The 23,476-nt window shown below is 49.0% G+C and overlaps 11 protein-coding genes across 11 annotated transcripts; 5 read left to right on the top strand and 6 right to left on the bottom strand.

Moving 5' to 3' along the window:
• Positions 1-909: 909 nt before the first annotated feature.
• On the top strand, positions 910-3,086 carry N7506_007560 (nucleotide pyrophosphatase/phosphodiesterase family protein; the record flags this gene model as incomplete). Its single annotated transcript, XM_056956853.1, has 3 exons — positions 910-1,344; positions 1,396-2,665; positions 2,719-3,086. The coding sequence occupies 3 exons, from the start codon at positions 910-912 to the stop codon at positions 3,084-3,086; spliced, it is 2,073 nt and encodes a 690-aa protein (XP_056811187.1).
• A 926-nt stretch (positions 3,087-4,012) lies between these two features.
• On the top strand, positions 4,013-5,803 carry N7506_007559 (BCS1 and AAA domain-containing protein; the record flags this gene model as incomplete). The annotated part of the gene is made up of 1 exon (XM_056956852.1): positions 4,013-5,803. The coding sequence occupies one exon, from the start codon at positions 4,013-4,015 to the stop codon at positions 5,801-5,803; it is 1,791 nt and encodes a 596-aa protein (XP_056811186.1).
• A 254-nt stretch (positions 5,804-6,057) lies between these two features.
• Positions 6,058-7,110, bottom strand: N7506_007558 (glycoside hydrolase family 43 protein; the record flags this gene model as incomplete). Its single annotated transcript, XM_056956851.1, has 2 exons — positions 6,058-6,732; positions 6,787-7,110. The coding sequence occupies 2 exons, from the start codon at positions 7,108-7,110 to the stop codon at positions 6,058-6,060; spliced, it is 999 nt and encodes a 332-aa protein (XP_056811185.1).
• A 2,367-nt stretch (positions 7,111-9,477) lies between these two features.
• N7506_007557 (uncharacterized protein) lies at positions 9,478-10,330 on the bottom strand (the record flags this gene model as incomplete). Its single annotated transcript, XM_056956850.1, has 3 exons — positions 9,478-9,681; positions 9,741-10,202; positions 10,256-10,330. 3 exons carry the CDS (start codon positions 10,328-10,330, stop codon positions 9,478-9,480), a joined length of 741 nt encoding a protein of 246 aa, XP_056811184.1.
• A 499-nt stretch (positions 10,331-10,829) lies between these two features.
• N7506_007556 (MFS transporter) lies at positions 10,830-12,491 on the bottom strand (the record flags this gene model as incomplete). The annotated part of the gene is made up of 4 exons (XM_056956849.1): positions 10,830-10,978; positions 11,032-11,783; positions 11,837-12,220; positions 12,274-12,491. The coding sequence occupies 4 exons, from the start codon at positions 12,489-12,491 to the stop codon at positions 10,830-10,832; spliced, it is 1,503 nt and encodes a 500-aa protein (XP_056811183.1).
• A 1,333-nt stretch (positions 12,492-13,824) lies between these two features.
• On the top strand, positions 13,825-15,352 carry N7506_007555 (uncharacterized protein; the record flags this gene model as incomplete). Its single annotated transcript, XM_056956848.1, has 2 exons — positions 13,825-14,790; positions 14,837-15,352. Coding segments are annotated over 2 exons (1,482 nt in total), but the record flags the coding sequence as incomplete, so codon positions are not given.
• A 650-nt stretch (positions 15,353-16,002) lies between these two features.
• On the top strand, positions 16,003-17,541 carry N7506_007554 (SNG1 family protein; the record flags this gene model as incomplete). Its single annotated transcript, XM_056956847.1, has 1 exon — positions 16,003-17,541. The coding sequence occupies one exon, from the start codon at positions 16,003-16,005 to the stop codon at positions 17,539-17,541; it is 1,539 nt and encodes a 512-aa protein (XP_056811181.1).
• A 170-nt stretch (positions 17,542-17,711) lies between these two features.
• Positions 17,712-18,860, bottom strand: N7506_007553 (intradiol ring-cleavage dioxygenase; the record flags this gene model as incomplete). The annotated part of the gene is made up of 3 exons (XM_056956846.1): positions 17,712-18,344; positions 18,398-18,750; positions 18,803-18,860. 3 exons carry the CDS (start codon positions 18,858-18,860, stop codon positions 17,712-17,714), a joined length of 1,044 nt encoding a protein of 347 aa, XP_056811180.1.
• Positions 18,861-20,289: 1,429 nt separating this feature from the next.
• Positions 20,290-20,718, bottom strand: N7506_007552 (uncharacterized protein; the record flags this gene model as incomplete). Its single annotated transcript, XM_056956845.1, has 1 exon — positions 20,290-20,718. One exon carries the CDS (start codon positions 20,716-20,718, stop codon positions 20,290-20,292), a length of 429 nt encoding a protein of 142 aa, XP_056811179.1.
• A 576-nt stretch (positions 20,719-21,294) lies between these two features.
• On the bottom strand, positions 21,295-22,195 carry N7506_007551 (RibD family protein; the record flags this gene model as incomplete). Its single annotated transcript, XM_056956844.1, has 2 exons — positions 21,295-21,348; positions 21,419-22,195. 2 exons carry the CDS (start codon positions 22,193-22,195, stop codon positions 21,295-21,297), a joined length of 831 nt encoding a protein of 276 aa, XP_056811178.1.
• Positions 22,196-22,240: 45 nt separating this feature from the next.
• N7506_007550 (uncharacterized protein) lies at positions 22,241-22,591 on the top strand (the record flags this gene model as incomplete). The annotated part of the gene is made up of 1 exon (XM_056956843.1): positions 22,241-22,591. The coding sequence occupies one exon, from the start codon at positions 22,241-22,243 to the stop codon at positions 22,589-22,591; it is 351 nt and encodes a 116-aa protein (XP_056811177.1).
• Positions 22,592-23,476: the final 885 nt, after the last annotated feature.

Here is a 23,476-nt window from a genome sequence, read left to right as displayed (position 1 = left end):
AGTATCCTATGCGGCGGAGTACAACAAAACAGACTTAGAGGTCATGTTGATTTGTTTCCGGATGTGTCTCTCGATCGTTTATTGTCCTGGGCTTTGGCATCCCTCGCGGGACATGCATGCTAGGATGACAATGTCCCGGCCTTGTTCATGCGCGGACATAAGACAGACGCATTTGTCCATGAATAATAAATTCACCGCGTGTCATAGCAGCAGCGCCATTTAGTTCACACTGCTTGTTAGCCGCAAGGCCTCTCGTCGGTACAGGACTGACAGCTCGGCCGATCAGCTAGGGATACTGCATCCGGCACAACATGGCCTGCATCGACGCGGCTCAACCCAGACCACCTCATATTGGTTGTGGGCAGAGGAACAATGCACAAGCATGTGTCATTTCCAACCCAAAGCTTAATTGTGTTCGTCAGTGGCGTTCACATCCGATCGGCCTCTGAGAGTTGTCATTTTCGAACATTGAGAATGCTGCTGACGACATGCGTAGATCGAAATGGTACGCCGGAGAGCTTCATTTTTCATGAATCATATGTCTACCGTTCGCATAATGGTCGATAGTTGTCGCGAACATCGAGCGTCTGGTAGATGGCAGAAGTCAAGTTTGTTTTGCAGTGGGGAAGAGTACTCCGTCCTTCTCACAGAACAACCATCGCGAAGACAGCAAATTGTACACACACAAAATAGAGTTTATGACCTGGATTTGCAATCTCGATGAAAAAATTTGGAATTACTCATATAATAAAGGCAATTCAGCCATGTACTTCATACAGGATGTATCACAACTAACGCAATGTCGCAAAAACGAGACTGTCCTTCAAATCGTCGTCGGGTCTTGGCGGTCTTGGCCCTCCCTTTCTCCGATTAGACGTCCCCGTACCTCTGCCAACGTCCTCATGAGCAATGCGACGCCCAGACCGCAGTCATTCTCTCCTATCACCCGCAAATTATGACAACGATGCGTCTTCGTTGCGGTCGCCCTCCGAGCAGGATTCGGATTCCGATGACGATGCCCTTCTCGACCAAAACCGCAGCACCATGGAACTAGCGGAGCACGACCGCGCAGTGCTAGAAGATGAGGATGAACTCGAAAACCTTTTGACCCGTCGTGGTGCCGGGCAAGGAATACGGAGGATATTCAGCCCCCTTGAAGGCAGTGTGAAAATTGGAAAGAAACCCAAAGGACGGCGGTCGCGGCGGGGATCCCGCCGTGAGCGAGTCAGCGAGGATGGCGAGCTGATGTATGAGATGGAGGAGGGAATCGGTGATGACAACGCCTCTCTGCTGAGTGGTTCAACACTGGACAGCGACGAGAAGGACGAATACACATACGAGCCGGTAAGAGGAAGCTTGGGACTGTTTCAATGACGAGTTGCTAATTTGTGATAGCCATCACGGCCTTCGTGGCGAAAAATACTCTTCATCTCCGCTCTTGTGCTCGTGCTATTTTTGATCCTCGTCCTCGGGGCCTACAAAGCTTCTAATGGCTTCCGTGCGATGCGCGCTCACCCTCCTCCGCCCTTACTCTCAAACGGCACCGCGCTGTTCGCACCGACTACTATCCTGATCTCTCTCGATGGCTTCCGCGCCGATTTCCTTGACCGGGGCTTGACCCCAGCTCTCAACTCTCTCGTCGCAAGCGGCGTCTCACCACAATACATGAACCCCAGCTTCCCGAGTGTGACTTTTCCAAATCACTTCACACTTATGACTGGGCTCTATCCGGAGAGCCACGGAATCGTGGGCAACACGTTCTGGGACCCAAAGATGAATGAGGATTTCTACTACACCCATCCTGAGGTCAGCATGCAACCAAAGTGGTGGATGGCTGAGCCGCTCTGGGTGACTGCTGAGAAGCAACGGGTGAAGACCGCCATTCACATGTGGCCTGGGTCAGAAGCACACATTGGAGACAAAGAGCCGACATTTGTGGACAAGTACAACGGCACAGAAGTCTTGTCCCGGAAGGTCAATCGCATCTTTGAATTTTTGGATCTCCCAGGGCTTGAAGATGACTCGCAACTGGTACCCGAGCGGCCGCAATTTATCGCGGCTTACGTTCCAGACGTGGATCGTGACGGGCATAAGTTTGGCCCCAATAGCACGGAAATCCGAACAACGATATCGCATGCCGATAGCATGATTGCTGAGCTAATGGCCGGCTTGAACCAGCGAAACTTGACCGAGGTGGTTAACATCGTAGTTGTTTCCGACCACGGGATGGCCTCTACATCTACCGAGAGGCTGATTCAGCTGGATGATCTGATTGATTATGATCTGATTGAACATATTGATGGATGGCCATCCAGCGGTCTGCGACCCAAGCGACCAGAAGACCTGGAGGTCCTTCAGAAGCAGTTGGAAAAGGTTGCACCTGAATGGGAGCATGCCTTTGAGTTTTACACCCGAGATACCATGCCTGAGCGGTATCACTTTGCTAGCAACGATCGCATTGCGCCGCTGTGGGTTATTCCTAAAACCGGCTGGGCCATTGTCGATCGGTCCGAGTTCAATGTCAAAGAGGCCTTGAAGAATGGGGATGTCTATCACCCACTCGGAATCCATGGGTATGACCATGAAAATCCGTTGATGCGGGCAATTTTTGTTGCCCGCGGTCCAGCCTTCCCGCACAAGGCCAACAGCCGAGTCGAACCCTTCCGTAAGTACAAACTGAAACCACCAAGTGCAACGAGTTCTAACATGTTCCGCCAGAAAATGTCGAGGTCTATAATATCATCTGTGACTCTTTGGGAGTGGATCCTCTCCCAAGCAATGGAACGCTGCGTCTCCCATTGAAGCCAGTGGGCCTTCACTCCGACGAAAATACCCCCGTGCTAGAAACTCCTGCGGATCCACCTGCTCAGACGACAACAGCGGAAGGGCCATCGGCACAAACACCGGCGTCATCAACACAGCCCACCAACTCACCAAGCGAGTCCCCGACTGCAGATGATAAGAGCGACAGCGGCAAGGGTGGAAGCTGGTGGGACAGTCTTTGGGACAAAGTCGATGATATCAAAGATTGGGCTGGAGGTGTCGCAGATGCTATCAAGGGCAACCATCCGCACTCTGATAAGTAGTAACTTTTGGTTCATCCTGTGCTTTGGGATTTGTGTTTGATACCCATAACCATACTCCGTACATAATGTTTAACTATCTCAACTTGGCGTTGAAAATTCACGCCATGTTACTTTTTGTATTTGTTCGCTTTTGCCGTAGGATTATTATGGATTCCATATACAAGTTGCTGCCATACATTCTTGGGAACATGCTTTCAATTAGTTGCGCCTTATCCAAAGAAAGGCTCATGATGACACAAATGGCCAGTCATTTTATCAACCAGCCAAGTGGTCGAGCAGTAACTCAGCCTTCTTATCTTCCTTGGTCTAGTGGTGATGATTTCCGCTTGTCATTAACACCGATAAGCGCGGGAGACCGGGGTTCGATTCCCCGAGGGAGAGATTTCTTTTTGATCTTTTTTTGATCTTTTGTTTTTCCCCACAACCATGGAACTTGATGAATTTACATTTGTGCCATTGGACACGGTGTGTCCGTACGAAGTAGTTGCCCAGGTGTGATTCATTGTCTTGTTCCTTTAAAATCCAACCTTGGAAGGTATGCAGGCGGAGCACGCCCACGGCTCATTGTGCCCTTACCGCCGAATTATATGCAACGGTGACTCAACACACCAGGCAGACGCCGCAGCAAACAAACGAGGTCCAATCAACCTGCAGATCCGATCCTGCAGCCCCAGAATGCGTCAACGGGGTTCCCAGACTCAGCTCCCATCTAGGCTGATCAACATAGCCAGATGCCCGATTAGGTGTCCGAGCGCGGATGCCTGACTCGTTGAGGCTCTGCTACTCTTCCTTCCCAACTATAAAACGCGTGCGACCTAACGGTCGAACAAACCATTCAGGGTCTTCCTTGATTTCAATACTGCGACCGCTCAAATCTTCCAAAATCCTCGCAGTCGTCAGTCGGGTCACTCCAGGCCCATCAGATCATGGATCTCAACTCAACCCGCACCACGGCGGGGCCGCTGTCGACCTCAGATACAGCTATGTTGGAAGCTATCGTTCCTGGCTTCGGTCTTATTTCGCGATTCTTGATGTCGTATCTCAACTTTGACATTACCGCCTACTTTCAGCTGATGATCGCATTCACCGTCTTTGGTGCAGGCTTCCGCTACGTCTTCTACTTCATCTGGGAGCGGTTCAGCGATTTCTTCATCTCGAGGGCTGAAATTCGCCTGGACGATGAGATTTTCAATTATCTCATGTACTGGGTTTCGCGTCAGCCCCAGATGAGACGGGCGAATCGCTTTGTGGCCGGCATCAAGTCAAACGGGTACATCAGCGACGACGAAGACAGCGACAATGAAGATGCAGATGATACGGAAGACCTGTTCGACTTGGATACTGGAAACGCTGTCGCTACAAACGAGAATACATTTGACACCTACTGGGCCAAAGTCCTCAGCCGCGACAAGTACAAAACGTTACAATTCACACCCGCCGAAGGTTCTCACTACTTCTGGTATAAAAACCGCCCTATGATGCTCACGCGCGCCAATAAAGAAGGCGGTTCACGTTATGTTCTGAACAACGAGCGCTTGTACCTTTCATGCTTAGGTCGCAACCCCACAATCCTTAAGTCACTCTTGATTGAAGCGCAGCAGGCGTACGTTGAACGTGACGGCAACATGACTGTCATCTATCGTGGTGGGCGGCATTATCCTGGAAGCTCCTACTATTGGCTCCGCTGTATGGCCCGTGTGCCACGTCCTTTGTCAACGGTCATTCTCGATCAGACTCAAAAGGATGACTTCGTTGATGACATCAAGGAGTATCTGCACCCTCGGACACGTCGCTGGTACTCAAACCGCGGTATCCCGTACCGTCGAGGATATCTCCTCCACGGCCCTCCTGGAACTGGCAAAACCAGTCTTTGCTTTGCTGCAGCGGGACTTCTTGGATTGAAGCTTTACCTCCTAGATCTGAACTCTACATCTTTGGACGAGGAGAGTCTGTCTTCTTTGTTTTCCGATCTCCCGCGTCGATGCATTGTTCTACTTGAAGACGTTGACTCTGCTGGTATCACAAAGACTCGAGGAATAACTGCAACGGTCGAGCCCCCAGCAAGTGAGGATCTTGCCGATGAAGGCAAGGGTGCCGTTGACGTCAAACCCGTTGCCGAAGAAACCAAAAAGGGCGGCATCACCCTATCAGGACTTTTGAATGTCATTGATGGTGTCGCCGCTACGGAAGGCCGAATCTTAGTCATGACTACCAACCACGCGGATAAGCTGGATCCAGCTCTGCTGCGCCCTGGTCGTGTTGATATGACTATCACATTTGGCTACACGAGTGAAGCAGACATTATAGAGCTATTTACCTCTATCTATGTCACGATGGAGGGTGATCTAGCCCGTGATCAAATACTGTCCACTATCACCCACGGCTTGCCCAAGCAGGCAGCCAGCAACAAATCTACTGGACTATCGAATGGCAAGGCCGAGGCCAACGAGAAGCTCAACGGAGCTGTCGCTGTTAGCTCAAGAGATGAAAAAGCAGAATTCCAAGCTCGACTTCAAGCGCTTCGATTGCGCATTTCTGGCTTGGCTGCCGAGTTCGCCGCGGTCGTTCCGGCTGGAAAGTTCACGGCTGCCGAGATCCAAGGCTACCTTCTGAATCACAAGGAAACTCCTGCAACGGCTATTGAGGGTGCAGCAGAATGGGTCAAGACTTCGCTTGAAAAAAAGGGTGCTCGAGATGAGAAGGAGAGTTTCTCCTAGCTACATATAGATATGATCATAGTAATGAATAATGAAGACAAAGACCCCGGGACCTCGGCACTCAAAATACAACTACAGTTTAGAGTTCAACCTCGCATTATACAAAAGCGAAGCTCAGATCAAAAATCAATGAAGGCTCGAACGAAAAGGAAAATCTCATTGGTATCATGACTAGAATAGATGAAGTCGAAAAATAAAGTGAGGTATGTCCGCAAGTCAATTGACGAAAAAGCGAAAAGGTTGTAAACAAAATCTCACGCAACTGACGCCGTCTGTCCATTGATAATGACATCAGCGACGTAGGTGCACCTATCAGTTCTTGCCTCAGTGCAGAATGCGTGAAAGAGCATGCGATCACCGCAACCGCAAACCGTCCCGCCACCAGGCGAGAGCAGACCCGTGTTTCCCGCATCGATCATGGGAACATTGTTCTTCTTGTATGGTCCAGTGATGCTAGAAGCAGTCGCGTAACGCACATCATACTTGGGATCAGTGAAGCAGTGAGTAGAGTAAAAAAGGAAGTACGTATCGCCCTGCAGAATGAGATTCGGGGCTTCAACGAGAGGTCCGTCGTTATCGGCTGTATTGCGGTCGAGGATTTGAACCGCATCGCCAACGGGAGTGAATCCATCGGCGCCGACCTTTTGCAGGAGGATGGGGGTTCCGACTAGTGGCTCGATGCCGTTATTGCAGTCTCCGCCGTGGCCTTTGCTGTTGCCGTCGACCTTGAAAACAACATATCGGCTGCCATCCTTGTCTTTGAATCCGGCTGGATCGATTGATCCACCTTGGTCAAGGCGACAAGAGAGAGGGGTGTTGTTAGGAACATATGGACCAGCAGGGCTGTCGGAGACGGCTGTGCCGACGCAGTGATGTCGCAGGTCAGATTTGGCTTCACCGGAGTAATACATGACATATTTCCCGTTATCCTGGGAGGATTAGCATTTTGAATTCAAAGTTTGATCTTAGCTCCGGTCACTTACCAGCATAACCACGTCTGGAGCCCAGTGGTCGATGTTGGTTTCCCATGTTGACAAAGTAGGAAGAGCCTCGACATCAAGTAAAGTCCAGGTATTGAAGTCATCAGATGTAGCGACTTGAACCCGCTTGCCGTTGCCATTAGTACCAAAGGCATACCATTTGTTATCGGCAGCTTTCATAAAACTGGGGTCAGGGAAGTTGGTATTCAGGCCGAGCCATGGTCCCTTTGCCCGCTTCTGAAGTAGCGGCGATCCCAAGACCGTTGAGAGTAGAGACAGGGCAATCAAGGCCCATGTGGAGGGAGATGCGATGAAAAATGGCTGCATATTCAGTGACTAATCAGAGGAATGGGAGTAAAGTAAAGTAAGAATTGAAAGAGCCGCTGATCCTGAAGATCTGGAGATGATAGACAGGACCAGGGAGGGGAGCAACCTTTATATGTGCCTTTCGCTTTTCTCTCTCTCTCCACTTTCCATCTATCTCGGAGCCAAGTGGCCCCCGAAAAGGTATTCTCACCTCTGGGCATCTTTGTGCCCTAAGTCTAATGCGGATTCTGTCTCACTGATTGGGAACAATGGCGGTCAAATACCCTCCCGCACACCTGATACGGGGATCCATCAGGTGGCAGCAGCCGAGCAAAGACTAAAACCAGCGACCCACTCATGTGCAAGCTCGTGCTGTGGCTGCTTTTCCAGAAAAACAAATATCGGGATGCGCTATTTAAGGGTTAGGAGCGCGGAGTTACAACGGCGGCAGGGGGCCGTGGGGCTGCATCCGGGAAGGGTCTGTTTACGGCACAAAGAAGATTTGTGGACGTGCTTGGGCTCGGAACATTACTTTTGGTCTAGAATTTGTGTGCTGATTATGAAAATAGCTGGGACTCCCGAGGTGCTGGAATAACTGCAAGATGACTGGATAAAAGCCATGCGGAATCACGTCGGTGGGGTCTACATCCTTGTCGACTTGCCACGACATGCATCTCTAGTGTGAGGCTGCGTGAGATTGTCGAAGTTCGGTGAAGTCGATATCACATTCAAAGACCGTCTACTAGTCAGGTGGAGTGATTATCATCGAATCTAACTACAATTTGTTTTGATTTACCATAAAATGAGAATCTATAAACTCTTGAGGTCGGCAGATCCCCCATGGACGACCAGGAAAGTTAGGCCGCATGTGGGGAACCAACCGCCAGGGTCCACTCCACCCCATGAAAGGCAGATCGGAGTGGGCGCTGAGTGAGGTGTGATCGTCGATCTTGGTCAGAGCTTTGCTTAATCCAGTGATATTGGGTTTGGTCATCCGACAATTGGCGAAGGCTCAGACTCGGGAGGAGATGTGAGGATACGATGCAAGGGCGCAGAGGTTTTAGAAAGAAGCCCAGAAAAGTGCGAGTCTAGCCGAGATGATAATACATGCAGCCTCAGGCTTAATAGACCATGCTAGAATACGGCCTTTGGTCGAGGCTGACTGATAGGCTGAACCAAGCCACCCTCCAAGGCCCCAAGGGGTCCCAAGGGGGAAACAAGGGGCGCCCAACGACTTGGCTGCCGTTTCGCCAGGCGCGTGGCTTCCGACCTTTCCACGATGTGTTGGCCTCGATTTTTTGACTTTGGATCTTGTTACTCTTATTGATGGTAACCCCCACGGAGTAGAACTCTGCAGTTTTCATGCTTCGACTCATATTTGGTTGTGAGAAACAAGGGGACCAAGGGGACCAAACCGGACAACTCGATGCATCAGACCTTCTGCATGACTCGTGAATCAAATCTGGTTAGCATGATCATCAAGATCATTGATCGAAAGAATCGGCGATTCTACCCCGCATGGGTGCGGCTGTCGGTGAAGACTTTCCTCTCTGATGTCATTTCAACTTGATCAGCGCTCCGAATGACGCTCTTCGCATTATTGAGCACGCGGGACTACGGGATGAAAATTTCTGGGGTACAGGCAAGGACAAATGGAGATCAAGACCTGAGTTCGACTAGTGCAGTACCGTAGTACCAATATTATTGATCGGGCTGAGAATGTGAGTGTCGATCGAGCTTGGCTCATATATTCAGATGATAATTTCAGGATTTCAGTCTTCAAGACTCCAACAGTAGTGAATGCACCTACGAAGCACGGCTCTGAGGCCCAAAGAAAGGGTGAAAAGAAGACATGAAAAAAGATACGAAAAAGGAAACAAACAAACAACCTGGGCACCCAGAAGGGCAAATAAACATGATTACTAATCTCGCGTTATCTCGGCAAGTCAGAGCATCTGGGCGATTTTGACTGGTCTGTTGAAACAGCCATCTGCTAGTATGTAGATCCCGGTCACACTGCTAAGATCGCACTCAACGGGAATAACTACTGTTGGTAATTTCGGTTATCGCTTTGCGCTGCAGCCTTTTTGGCAGATATCAACTCTTCATTCGGGTATCTTCAGTTAAGCCCGAATATCCGAGTCAACCTTGCTGTGATAATGTCGCAACTGGTGCTGTGAAGCAGGGGCCATCGATGCACATAAGAGAGAGAAAAGAATACTGTGTATGATGAAAAGACAAGTAAAATTTGGTAAGGTGGCAGTCTGAAGAGAATCGCAGCCTTTGACCGAGTTAAAACGAAATCTGATATTAGGTAGTCTAACCTGGCTTGCTTTGGGACAAAGGATTCAACGTGCAGCCGTTCAACCATTCAGCTAATCTTGAGTCTCATAGCAAAACTTCAAAAGAGCTATCCAAAGCACGGTTCAAATGCAAGAAATCCACGACACGACCAAAATGATCAATACCCCAGAATCCCTCTGTTTCTCCTTGTGGGCGGGTACAGCTCAGCCAAGGCAAGCCAAATGCCCCAGACCCAAATAACTTTTCCGTAGTCTCATCCAAGGCTGATTTCGCTTCATCCGTCTTACTCTGTGAAGTGAGAAGGTATCAGAGGCATACATAGTCCAATTCAGCAAGAGACAACTTACCTGTGCTAGTACGTGCTCAGCCAATTCAGATCCTAACTCTTGCTCCAGAAGAACAGAGAAACCATCTGGGCTCAGGACTTTCGGGTTGCACTTCCCCCAATATTCACGGTAAATTGTTTGCGTCATCGCCACTACCTTCTCTGGCGCCTCTTTAGCCAGAACAGAGAGAACAAGCTGGATGTCCGCAGTGGATGCAGGGAACCCCTCTGGGATAGCTTCGGACATGGGAACATCGAAGCGTCGAGCCCAGTAAAGGCGCTCTTTGTTTATCCATTGAAACTTGTCTGCAACTTTGGTTAGATCCCGTGCTCCAAAGCCCCGAAATTTGATCCTCGAGAGTGTAAAAAGTATCCAGGCCTTACTTTTGCTTGACATTGGGGACGAGTTCTGGGATTTTTGGAATAGTCCGCGCAGAGAGACTGGTACGAAATCAATCTCGCATGTCGAGAAGACAGGGGAGTTCTGCAAGCTAGGGTTAGCTGATGCTATTATTTGCGGTGAATAAATTGACTTACAGTCAAAATATGGAAGGCGATGTAGCTGAAAGGACTGCAAATGTCAAAATAAAGCGTTATCCGAGGGACAGCCATATTGTTGAGAAAAGGTTGGTGAGGTTTTGGGTTTATGGTTACTCAAGCATAACAAACTCTTCTTCCGAGACCACAGAGGATATTTATATGCTGAATTAATTGATTTGTTATCAAGTTGAAACTGTACGTCAATTGAGTCACCGCCGCGTCCCCAACGAACCCTGCGTTAAAGGATCACGAAAGTGGGCCCGGGAGGGCGTATCCAAGGCCCACGGGTTGAGGGTTCGGCTCCATTTGTTGGGAGTGGAGCTCACCTCGGGGCCCATCAGCGGTCCGTCGTATGTTTGTAGAAACCATACCTACGCGACATGGATCCCGAGGTCGCATACAGTAGCTAAGAAACTGGGAACTATCATGAAAGTTGACTACATCCTCTGCCTTGCTTGCTTGAAGGTGTTCAGGCTAACAGAGAGCACTGTGAGAGTTTACCATTTGTTCATTCTATGTACCATGTATTGCAGAAGAAGGAATTCACTTCGATAACAACTTTCACAATGACTCAACCAGGGGTGCCTTCCATGGTCTCATATTTACTCCAGGATCTTAGTTTCTTCCCATATTTGAAGAAAACCCACGGGATGGGTAACAGTAAAACAGCGATGAAGCCCAACAAACTCGAGGCCCACCCTGTTCCCAGTCTGGTATACACTATAATAGTGTGAGTATCAATGTTTAATAGCTTGCAAGATAATGGTACTTACTCTGGATGGTGAAGAGAGGGAAAGCGGCTGCAAGTCCATATCTCGCCAAGCTGTTGGCGCTCATTGCGCTTGCGACAGTGAGGCCTCTGTAGGCATCGACAAGATACAACGTGGTACTGACGAAAACACATAGATTTCCCCAAGCAAACACCATGAGAGCAACTGTGGGGCTTGCCCAGGATATGTCGGATCTTGCCGTCCATGCAAACCAGAACAATCCTACCGGCAGCCCAATACTTCCGATGAGCGCAGGGTACAGACGATGCTCGGGTGGGACTTGCTGGCTTGGATACTTTGCTGTCTGAGGGAGGTAGAAAAAGATGTTGCACAGTAAGACTGTCACAACTCCTAGTAAACACCCAACGACAATTGCTAGAAATATCAACCCGGACACTTCAAGGGACATGTGATATTCGCCTTGATATATCAAGGGAATTGCAGCAAAGAATGTGAACAGTGTTGCAAACTCACACGCAACGTACATACAAACGAAACTGACGATGGGCTCAGTGACCAACATATGCACAGGTCGAATAAGTGCAATAGTTGCAAAGAGACGGATTCTCGAGGAGAGAGGTGGTGGTGGAGACAACTCCTGTCCTAGCTCCTTCGCACGGCGGCGTTGGATAACAGGATGAAAAGTCTCCCCAGAGAGGGCAATTGAAATTAGAGTGGCAATGGCGAAGAAAACGATTGTCCATTGGGTCCAACGCCAACCCTTCCGATTGACGACAAAACTTCCAATGACGGGACTGAGTTGTGATTAGCCAAAATCATTTTGGATCATGGTCAATGAGTAACCCACCCCAGCCCTGGGCCCAAGAAAGGCATCAAAACAAATATAGTTGATGGAAGCGCACGTTTGACAGGTCGAAAGGTCTCATTGATACTTCCGGCGGAAATCGCTAATGTGGGTGCGTAACAAAACCCAGCCAGAAACCGCAGGATGCATAGCCCTGCGAAGGTGGGACTGAAGCCGGCACCTATAGTAAACATTGTCCCAAGTAGCATCATACTGGCATAGACTGGATATCTTCCGACTGTTTCAGAAAGAGGTCCCCCGACAACAGGTCCTAGTCCTAGTGCGAAGCAATATAGTGACAGAGGTAATATTGCGACCGTGCTACCGATATTGAACTCCTCCATGAATTCTCCATGGGCGGGGCTCAATATGGAGACACCAACAGATCTGAACCTACAATCAGTACACCCATGCCAAACGATTGGATCCGGTTTACTCACGTTGTGAAAGCTGCGAATGAGAGCATGACAACTTGCTTTACTTTTCGTCCTGTCGACCAATTGTAAGGATTTTCTGGATCATCATCCCAGTTCTCAAGTTGAGAATAGCTTTTCAGTGGGAGATCGCGTTCATGCTTGATGGGCTCTCTGTATGCGGATGAAGGATTTGGTGTGGTATCACCTGAGCCCGCTTCTGCGTCTTCAACTGACTGTGCCATGTCGATAAGCTGGGGTGTCGTTGTATAAAGGCAAGATGGTGAAGTTTGTCACCCAGGAAAGAAATCAATTCAAACGGATCAGGGTCCTTTATTAACATACTCATCATGGGACAAGATGCGGGTATGGCGAAATCGGGCATATTTTATGTGGACGGACCCCTTGCTCGGAAAAGACCGAGGTTGATCTCATATCAGCAGTTGCAGAATTAAACCCATCTGTACCTCCGAACTTGAGAAGTAAGACGCCTCCTCATCGCAGCCACCGGATCGGTGTCTGCGAGCATAGGTAGGCCTTGTCTGATTGGCCAGAGCGGACCCACCTTCGTCGAATATTTGATTATTCAACATCGGATTATTCAACAGTTAACGTTTCGTCTTCAGTCTGGTCAACTATGGTTGAATAAAAATGTTGGGGGTCTGGTTTTAGAGAGCATTTGCTTTACGTAGAGTTGAAAATTGCTGGCTCAAAAAATCCTGTTTCCTTGAAATAGCCAACCTTGCGTAAATTGCACTACAGATCATGCAGCAAGGCTGCATATATGATTCAGACTCATGCATCAATCAAGTCGATAGTCACACCAGAGTTACCTGCGAAAGACTCCATGGATAACATGACTCCCACCTATCAGATAACGAGATGATCGTTGCCCAACAAAAGATGCAATTGGGTTTGGGAGTTAGAATCCGAAAAAAGTAGCGAAAGAAGGAACCGAGGAATAAGGTCAACTCACATTTCAACAACCCTTTCATGGAACTTTCATACAACAACAGAGCTGTGATAATTACTCTGTTATGTGCTGTCTTTCTCCTACTTACTGAGTTGATGTCGGAGCTCGTGGCTGCCAGATTGGTCAGGCCCGCCGCAGGAGACCTAGAGCTCGCTCCCGCTCTCCTTCTCTCCTCAGGTTTACCACAATGCAAGAAATTGGGATAAACTTTTGTTCTCTCGTGCTCTCAATAGTTGGAGATCAGAGACACTGGGCGTCACAAGCTGGCCGTCCGAGATTTACACCCATGTAGGAAAAGCATAGAGATTTTTTGTTTGACTGAAAACAGATATCTGGTACAGAGAACATATAGCTACAAGCGCACCTTTGCAAAGGCGGAGGGGGAGAGATGTCAGGTGACACCTTTTGTAGCGCTACCTCTTTCTCTTTCCAACACCTTTTTTGAAAAACTTCCCGATACGGCTACTTTCACTGTTTCTTCGCCTCTGCTCTTGTTTTCAATCCTTCACAGCTTCCCCGTCGCAGCAACAGAATAAACACTCAAACCAACCTCCGCGGGAGGCTAATTCAATTTCCCTACCCTGATATTTCCGTCACTGAGCAAGACATCGTTCGCTGGGCTGGGTCAAGACGACGATTCAATCGCGCACCCCGTGAAGTACTATGTAATTGAGCCCACTCTTATTCCGCCAACATTCAATCCATGGGCACTTACAAGCAAGGCAGATTACCATGACGATACCTTCGAGGGAGACGAAACTGAGATTGAATCAATAACGGTTTTGGATTCGCAGACCGAGAGACTCGTCCGCAGTCGACATCCATCTCTCCGACAGAGGAATGTCTGGGTCACGCAGCCCGAGTTCGGTCAAGTTTTCTGGTTCGTGGACTCACCACTCGACAGCTCGAAAAGCGTCTATGCTGGCGGAAGACCGATACATTACTTCCCCGGAAGGTATGATGCCTACATCAGTCGCAGAGTCAGCAAGCCTTATGGCGATGGACGCAATTGGTATCCGACGCGAAACATCAACCCAAGGCGATTCCTCAGACCAGCCCAACTAGAATCTGTTCGAAACGCGTTTCCGAAGGCCATAGGTGTCGAGATCCGTGTTGCAGGGTTCATGGTTGTCTTGTACGAGCATATGAAATATGTACGCCTTAGGTACCGTCACAATTGGCCATTATGGTTCGCCGGTCTTCGAGTGGAGTACGATGTCGCTCTGGACGGTTGTACGGCAGCAGCGATCGAGCACAAGCTAGACGTGGATGCTGCGCAAACGAGAGGATCAGAGACCACGAGAAGCCAATGTCGAGCTCATTCCGCGTGTGTTGGACTGAAGGTGATGTTGCAGAATGGCTCCGTCGCTATCACCACCAGAACGCATGACATGATGAGCCTCGCCATCTCCTGTCAACCACGAGAATCCATGGGTTTTGCATTCCAGGAATGGGTAGCCAAAATAAGAGGGCTGGTGATGACATGTCGGTCAATTTGGGCTCGCAGGTGCCACGGATTGACGAACCACTCTGCTGGAACCGGCGCTAGTCTTAGCTCCCTTAAGGAAGATGTACGTCCACAAACCCATTTCCACATTGAGATTCTGACAAAATTAGCCTGCGACTGTCATATACACCTACGATCAGCCGAGCCCCACAAAATCATACCCAACAGGGTATGATTACGACCTTTCTTTGATCATGAACCCCGTTCTCCCAAAGCTGAGCAGCCCACCAGGATACCCACCCATAACAGGCTGGGGCGAATGCTCTGCAGCTCTTCGGGGAGATGATGCATATGTTGTCTGTCAGGTGGTGGAAGTCGACAGCCCGTGCGATGCGAGTCATACTTCGCACTCGACACAATTTGAAAGGGCAGTGGTCCTTGGGACCGGATACACATGGAACAGAAAGAAACTGTCTCAAAGCGTATATCTACTATGGCATACAGCAGGGAATGATTCACCAGGGGCCCCTTTGTGCCTAGGGCGGCCCTCAGATGTGTCCGCGAAAGCAGTTGTGTTTCAAAAATTTCAGCGATCAATCCACCTTGGCAGCCCCAGACATGGCCCAGGAGCGAACAAAGAGCAACGAGTTTGTGTATCAGCGGGTTTCTCCTTCCGGCAGAAATGAAGGACTCTATCATCCTTCACTCAGAGCCCAGTGACGACTAGAAGACATGAGTTTTGGTGTCCTGGTAACAATGTTTGTTTGTTTGTTTTTCTTGTACTTTCATTGCGTCAAAAACCCCAATGCATTTCCGCTTCGATTTCAGCGTTCACATTGCGACAAAAAAGCAACGCAGCCGCCAAGAATTTAGGAGACCCATAAACGGCCGAAATGGGAAACTCGTCCTGCCATATCTGCCTTAGGATCTAGGCCAACACCCGTACGGAACCGAAAGTTGACCTCAGCCTAAAAGCACACGCTGAATGACTTGTCGCGAGTTCTGTCACTTCGAAAGTTCTTATCCTCGCCTTCGTTGTATTGGCATTTTAGAAATTTCCCTCATCTTTCTGGTCCTGCAGGTCGATCCCAAGCTTAAAATACTTTATCTCTGAGCGGAGACTGCTCGGGACCCGCTGGGGAATTTTCTTCGGCCTTCGGGTCTAGCATGACCGACGCTTACCTTTGATCGGATGCTTACTTTTCTCATCGGATCGACGTGTCGGAATTGTCCAGCTTTATTTTACCTTAAGATCACCAAAATCCCCCCACTGCGTCAAGTGTGAGAGATTCCACTTCATTCGAGTCAGCTGGCACACAGCTATCGCCCACGAGGCATGCAGTTCTACCCTAAAGGACGAGAGCCGCGGCCCAGCATCCACCACCCATCCGTTCGGCCACGTCGATTGGCTGTTCTCAGAGCCGCTGGAATAAACCTTCTCTACCTCCAATTGCTCTTTTTGGGATTATTTTGCTATCTCTTTGGATCTCTTTTTCAGCAAACTACACATGTTCATCAAATTAATGTCCTGTTCGTGGATTACGATGGTGGCGCGATCGGAGACGCGGTACGCGACGCGTACAAAAAATTAGAAGGGCGAGGCTTCCCAACACTTATGGAGCGATCTGCCTCTGCCTATCCCCTACCAGGCTCAATTAAAGGTGCCGTGTGCGACATCGAATATTGGGCGGCTCTATACACCACAGCGAATTCGTCGAATGCCTTGGAAGCAGCTTTTGCAGGAGGATCGGCGGCATCATCTTACGACAAGAGCGATGTTCTCACAATGGTATGGAACGAAGCGCGTTACCCAGCAATTGTCGACTCAACCGTCCAAAGCAACCTCAAGACTTTATCGCAAAGTGCACGTGTGGCATATTTCGAGGCAAACGGAAAGCAAGTTCTAGAGAACTTGAACACCTCTGACGCTACTGCCACGTCCATCTTCTATGAACCCTGGACGTTGGCCGACTTTGATTTGCAGCCCACGTCACAGGGATCCCGGCTGATTTACAATACTCTCGTTGTCATCTTGATCATCATCCAGGAATTTTTCTACCTTGGCACGGTCAATGGTCTTTACGCTCAATTCAATTTGTGGACCGCAGTGGCACCCCGTCGGATGGCTATTGTGCGTCTCATAATATCGGTCACTTACACTCTTATCGGCTCTCTCTGCACCGCAGGTGCAATTTGGGCATTCCGGAGTGGTTGGCACGTGAATGGAAACCAGTTTGCTCTGACATGGGCAGTACTCTGGTTATTTGCTCACCTCAACTTCCTCGTCCTGGATGTGTTTACCATTTGGCTTCCGCCCCCTTATATCCCAATGGCTCTTATTACTTGGATTGTGACGAATGTCACCTCTATCCTTCTTCCATTCGAGCTATCTTCCGCCTTCTACAGAGTGGGCTTTGCGCTTCCCTCGCATTCCGTGTTTCAGATACTGATCGACATCTGGTCCGGCGGTTGCAATCCGCAGCTGTACTACGCGCTGCCTGTTCTCTTCGTTTATGAAATTCTGGGCTTTGTACTCAGCTATGTGGGCGTCTATCGACGGGCACACTACGCAGGTCTCAAAGCAGAAGCGGATGCAAAGGCAACCGAAGAACGAATTGCGGCAGCAGTGCTTCAGAAACAAGAGGCTCAGCTTGTGCGCCAAGAAACAATGCGTGATGTCGAGGGCAGTCACGCATCAGATACGGACCAGCAGGAATCAGGCCCTAGGGCAAGACGAGAAACCGTGACGACTATCCCAGATCAGGAAGAACTGGTTGGCATGATTCGAAGGGAGATGTCCCGGGCAACTGTTGAAGGCCCAGAGAATAGACGGGATAACGCCGGGCCAACTTTCTCTCTGGCTTACAAAGATTGAGCACTTCATCATCGGCATCTTTATTACGACCTTTGAATCTGGTCTTAATTTAATTTAGTTTCAATGCAATCAAGGTCTGTACTTTGATGAATAGCTAATTGATTTGGAATTCTCGGCGATGCACTTTGTACATATGGTAATAATTACAATCGCTTCAACTCATCCCTTGTTCATACCTTCATGCCATTAGGCCGGTATCCCTGGGCAATATCAATAGTGTTGGCTGCGGCTTGGGCGCTTGCGCTCAACGAAACAGTAGGAATAGCACCCTGCACATTAACCTGTTCTCCGGTTGTGGCAATGGCAGCTGCACTCCTGTTGACACCAATCGTAATGTAGCCAATGAGCCCCTCGGCGAGAGTTTGTCCAAGCAACTCCGTGGAGATGATAGCATCGTTTCCATCAGAGTTGGCAGTGGGGTAAAGCGAATCCTCGGAGTTCAGGGTACGGTTCAAGGTAGCAAGATGGGCATGGTAAGGAGCAAGCTGATAAACCGAGTTGATCAAATCCTCGGGGAAGAAAAGCTGACCAACGTGCTGAGTTGCTGCGGCAGAGTAGCTCGTGTCGTCTCCATCAACCTTCGACTGGACAGTGACGTGAATATGAGTGGTGCGCGAGGAGTAGTAGCCCGGGAAAATTGTCAGGAACTCGCCGATACCAGCCTCGTTGGTCTTGGAGATACCGCGCAGGAAGGTGGAGTCGTCGGTTGTGCCATCCGACCGTGTGGTCCAGCCATTGTATGCCTCCACGGTATCAGGGTCAATTCCAATGTATCCAGAATACGTTCCAGTGGCGTTGCAAGACTAGGCTTCATGTTAGAGTGAATATTGTAGCACAGAAAAGAGGGAAGGCATACCCAGATAGTCAACCAAGCGTCCGAAAGAGGCTCACAGGTCTCAAGATCAATGAGTCCGAGGTCAAGGTAGAGGTCAACTCCATCTTGTCCCTCTCGGACGTCATGACGATGAAGCTCACCGTCAACATCATAGGGACCGAAGATGGTGTCCGGAGAGAGGGTACATGTCTTGTTCTGGAGCTCTTTGTACATGAAGCGGTTTGCGTTGGAAGCCGCGCGCTTTCCCAGGGCGTTTCTGCGCTTCAAGAAAGCAGCATCCCGGCGATGCTCGATCTGACGGGCACATTTGTCTGTGCCTCTTGCGTGAATCGCTGGTGGGTGGACCTTGGAATGGTCATGACGTTCCGGGTGAGCTAGACGGCAATGTTAGATCGTGGGTATCTTCACAAGATCACGTTCTCCTACCTGTGACTCCGGTGATGGCGGAGGCGCACGCAAGAGCTACGAGGAAAGTGTTGCGCATTTTGATATTGTTTTAGGATGGCTGTTGGATATTTGATGCACTGGAGCAAGAGGCCAGCCTTTTATACACGCCCTTTCCCGGGGTCTCTCCACTCTACACGCCATGGCTTCTGGAATTTCTACCCGTCAACTGCTGACGACGGCTGTAAATCGAGTGTCTTATTTTTGGTGTGCTCCTTATTTGTTACCGTCCGCACGGATAGCTACATAGTGCCCACCTTGTGGAGACAATTCTTCACAAGGCTGAATTGTTGACGCATTGAAAGCTCACAACAATTCGGAAATGCTCACCTCTGCAAGCTTTTCGCAAATCAAACCATGCAAGTTCAACTTGTGCTCTGCTCAAACCGGTGCGATATTATCACAATATCGAAGACACGAGCAGAAGAATTGAAGGCAACATAGTGCACTGTATCTCTGCCAAGAATCACAATTCAAATAGCCAAGCATTATCTGCCGTTATTCGTCAGTCACGCGTCAGCATCTTCAGGGACAGGGGCTCAAGTTATCAGCACCGGACTGACTAATCGGAGATGATCTACCGACGACAAATATGATTGGACATTTCAGAACGTGCCTCTGCCAAGACTAACTAAGTCTGAAGTTTAGATGTGAATGATACACTAGTTGCTTCACTACGGGACGTCATCTGGCGATGCCCCCCAGACCGGAAGTACTCCTGAAAGAAATATCTGTTCCAAAGTTGCAATAGTCTTAGGGCTTACTAGTTACATGTGACCTTGGGACTACGGAGTACCTTGATGGAATTTGTTCACTTGCTTCCACGCATACGCCCCACTGCGTTAAGCTTATTCCGGTCCATGTGGGCCTGTGCTATTTTGATTTGGGTGCTATTCTATGTCGATCTCACTTGCTTAGTATCCCTCCGCCTCCGAGAAACCCACGAGTCTTTGAAGGATGGAGGTTTCAAACGAAGTGTGAATCTTGATATGTCTTCTTTTGAATATCCAGCGTTCTGCACACCCATGGAGTAGCATCAGCACATCTCTCAGGTGCATTAAATTGTCTCTCTGTGGCAGCGGCATGTTTAATGATGCCTCAAGCTTCGTTTTTGGTTTATAACGGCGGAAGATGAAGCCGTGGACGATTGCCTTGTTTACGACCTCAGGGCAGGGATTAATCGACAGTTCAGTCTAGACCGGGCCTTCCGGTCCATCAGCAGAAAACGATATACACGGCTTAAACCAAAACCAGATTCTCTGAGGGATTTCTAGTGCATGGCGCAATATAAGTTCGGCGAAACAGTACCTGTCATAATCAGATTGAAGTTAATTATTTCGCTCTATTGAGCACGTCGGTGGGAGATTTCAAACAACACTTGAGCACACCTGCATTAATTCTAGGCCAATGCTTTCACTACCACCCTGCCAGCCATCCACATTGCAACAAATCACACATCGAGATCGCGACTAAAATCCAAATAAAATGCGGGTAAGATCATCTTCATCCAGCGGGAAATCTTCCTCCAAGTCAAGAGCGGAAAGTGGCTCGACATCTTGTTCAAATATGTTGGCTGGGTCATCCTCACTCTGAGCACAGCGCACGAACAAAGAAGCCCCAAGGACCATTCGGGAGAGAGCGTTTGCAACCTTACCGTCATTTCTGGGGTCAGATCTGAGCCTCTTGATCTGGATAGGCAAATGTTTTCGAATATTCACGAGGAGGTACCCCAGAGGTGATCTATCCTCTGCATTTTGATGGCTGTGCGCGATCCGGTGAAGCGATTCCAATCGCGCTATAACACGCAAACGACTGTCGGGTTTGGATCGGAGATATTCGATTTGACGCTGGACAGCGTGTAGAATCCGCTCACGTGGGTCGTCATGGAGCCCTGTCATGATGTAAGTTGAGTAGCGATAATCAATTTTTTGTTCTTTCAATTGTTTGCTTTTGTTCTATAGTCGGGTCAGTGGGTTAGGTGTGGAAAAGAGGATTTTCTTTTGCTGGGTGATTGTGTGATCTCCAAAGTTGAGAAACTATTTATATGCTGAAAGATTTCACGACTAGACAAAGAGATTGTCTACCCCCTTTGGGAAAGAGACCAGATAAAGCTATTGTGGAAGGCCTTTGTATGAGAGATCAAAAACAAAGAGCAAGCTCGCCAGGCTCTCCACAATGTATTCTGATATCACGGACAAATTCAAAAAAGAAAAAAGAAAAGAAAAGAAGATAGTGGGGCTGAGGAGTCCCATTTGACGATACCTGGTGATTTGCCAGGAGAGGATCCTGTATCCAGTGCAGTCTTAGGTTTGCGGTGACTCGTTGCAGTTGGAGATGGCCGGATCATTTGGGACGACGGAAGCTCGGAGAAAGACAGAACTACTCGAGTATCTTACATGATTTAACGAATAGGATGCAGCGTCGCGTCATATCTTTCGAAGTTCCACTTGTCGTTTATTCAACTGCTCAGCGGCTCATCTATTACCACCAGACTTGTGAGTAGGCTGGTACCTGACACCGAGAGACAACTTTTAGGCTTTTTGCGCATCTGCAACGATAACTTGCCCACACAAGACAACGTCTTCCCCAAAGGGATACCATTTCACGTTTTTTAACCTTGCAGCAGACATCGCATTGCCTCCCCTCATCGAAACGTCGCGCCGGAGAGACAACAACACCGCCTTGACCAAGCCACGTCGGAGCGATTGTGACTATCACACTATCAAGCAATGGCATGTACTGTGGACTCAGAAGGGAGTTGATAATTTGACCGCCACCCTCTACCATGACGCTCTCGAGGCCATTTGACTTCAGGGTTTCAAACAAAGTTCGCCAATCAACTTGGTGTCCCCCAGTATGTGTTCTGAGCATCTTTGAGGTCATGAAACGCCCGCCGTATTTGTCAAGCAGAGCCTGCTTCTGGGAGCTGGGGTTCTCAACAGCGGTAATGACCCACGGTGCTAGGCCACGTCCTTCCCGGCAAAGTTGAAACAGTTTACTGTCTTCTGAAAATTCCCAACGGCCCGTTGGATCAATCACAACTGGTCTGGGTTGGCCACTTAAGCCCTCCTGGCCATAGCCTCCGACTCCTGCGATGCGGCAGTTTAAGCCGGGGTCATCGGCAACTGCGGTGCCAACACCAATGAGAATTCCGTCGTGACGAGAGCGCAGATAGTGTGTCATTGCCTTCGATTGAGGCCCTGACAGTACCGTACGCGCACCAGGAGACAACGCCAAAGACGAGTCAAGTGATGTCGCGAAAGTGAGTGTTGTGAAAGGTAGATTGGAAGCAGGAGCCGACCCCGCCTGCGGCGGCAGATGAGGCTCTAAGAACCCTCTGTCCGATTGGGGAAATTCCAATGCATCTCTCGACATGTTGCTGTGGAGAAGTAGTTGATGTTGGAGGGAGCTCGAAGTGAAATGGCTGGCGGTGGGGGAAAGTCGATGTGTATGCGGCCTTATATGTCAGGCTTCAAATCCACACTAATCCAGCTGATGTCATTTCTGATTGGCCAGTCGCCAGTCAATACCCACCGCATGTTCCCGCGGGCGGGCGCTCGCCGGGTCATGTTTCCCTACCGCATGAGTGTGCATGTTCCCTACGAGGGTGAACAACAGGCCAACTTGAGGAAAAGTCGTGTTGTCTCTTACAGCAAAGGTCGATGGGCCATGCCTAACCTGCCGCAAAGTCCGCGCCACAGTCTAGAGCCCCCTCGTGTGTACCAACAGAAATCTGAATCACCCGGATATGAGAGAGCTCTCGTTATTTGAAATCACAAGCTACAATGTTGTCCCTACTGAATGCTCCAAGGCTCTTGGCAATACCTTGTGTCTATGAATTATTCGACATAGTATATAAACCAACGTTTAGTAGCACAACTTGCTGACACATTATTGTTATTTAGAGATCCATGGTAACGATTCGAGATTGAATTCCAGAAAATTAAAAGGTGCCATTTGCTCAATTCATCTGCTCAGAGACCTGACTTTGAGGTAGACAGGCAAAGAATCTATGCCTTTGGGGCACAATCATCCCCATTTTGAGAAGGCAAGATGATATGAATACCTTGAGGTCCCTGCGTAACTTGTAACCCTTATAGGGTCACAAAGCGCATCACTTATCGAATCACTTTAATCTTGAAATTTGATAAGCTTGCCAAAATCTCGGCATTCTGGTGCCGTTGTATTGTATGCAAGTTCGTGGTGCATGCTTTTTGTGATATCACAGACAGGTAAGCATTGGAAAATTCCCCGCTGCATGCTAAATGATTTCTACGAGGCTGCGAGGTACCATTAGAGCAATCCTTGAAAGGCATTCTATCTCACAACCTTGAATCTGTCATCGGTAACGAATATACCTCAAATCATTGTTAAGCTCCGAGGCCATTGGCTACTGAAATTGATACTGACTGGAAAGATATAAACTCCGAATACCCACTCCCATGAGGTCACACAAGGTCCCCATTTGGAAACCCGATCTCAAATTGATGGCTTGGTTGAAACAATCCTCTGCGTCAAGAGCCACCGTTCTAGGATCTATCTCGGGGAACTCTTTTAAAAATCAAGGGCCACACCACGAGAGTTTCGAATGCATCTTATTGCAAATCATGTCGTCCTCTCTTCACGCCATGCCCATACAATGGAAATTGCGAACAT

This window comes from Penicillium brevicompactum, assembly GCF_028827555.1.
Source record: "Penicillium brevicompactum strain IBT 35665 chromosome Unknown utg000005l_segment0_segment0, whole genome shotgun sequence".
NCBI lineage: Eukaryota > Fungi > Ascomycota > Eurotiomycetes > Eurotiales > Aspergillaceae > Penicillium > Penicillium brevicompactum.
The sequence above is the reverse complement of the archived record's forward strand: the minus strand, read 5'-3'. Positions and strand labels throughout refer to the sequence as shown.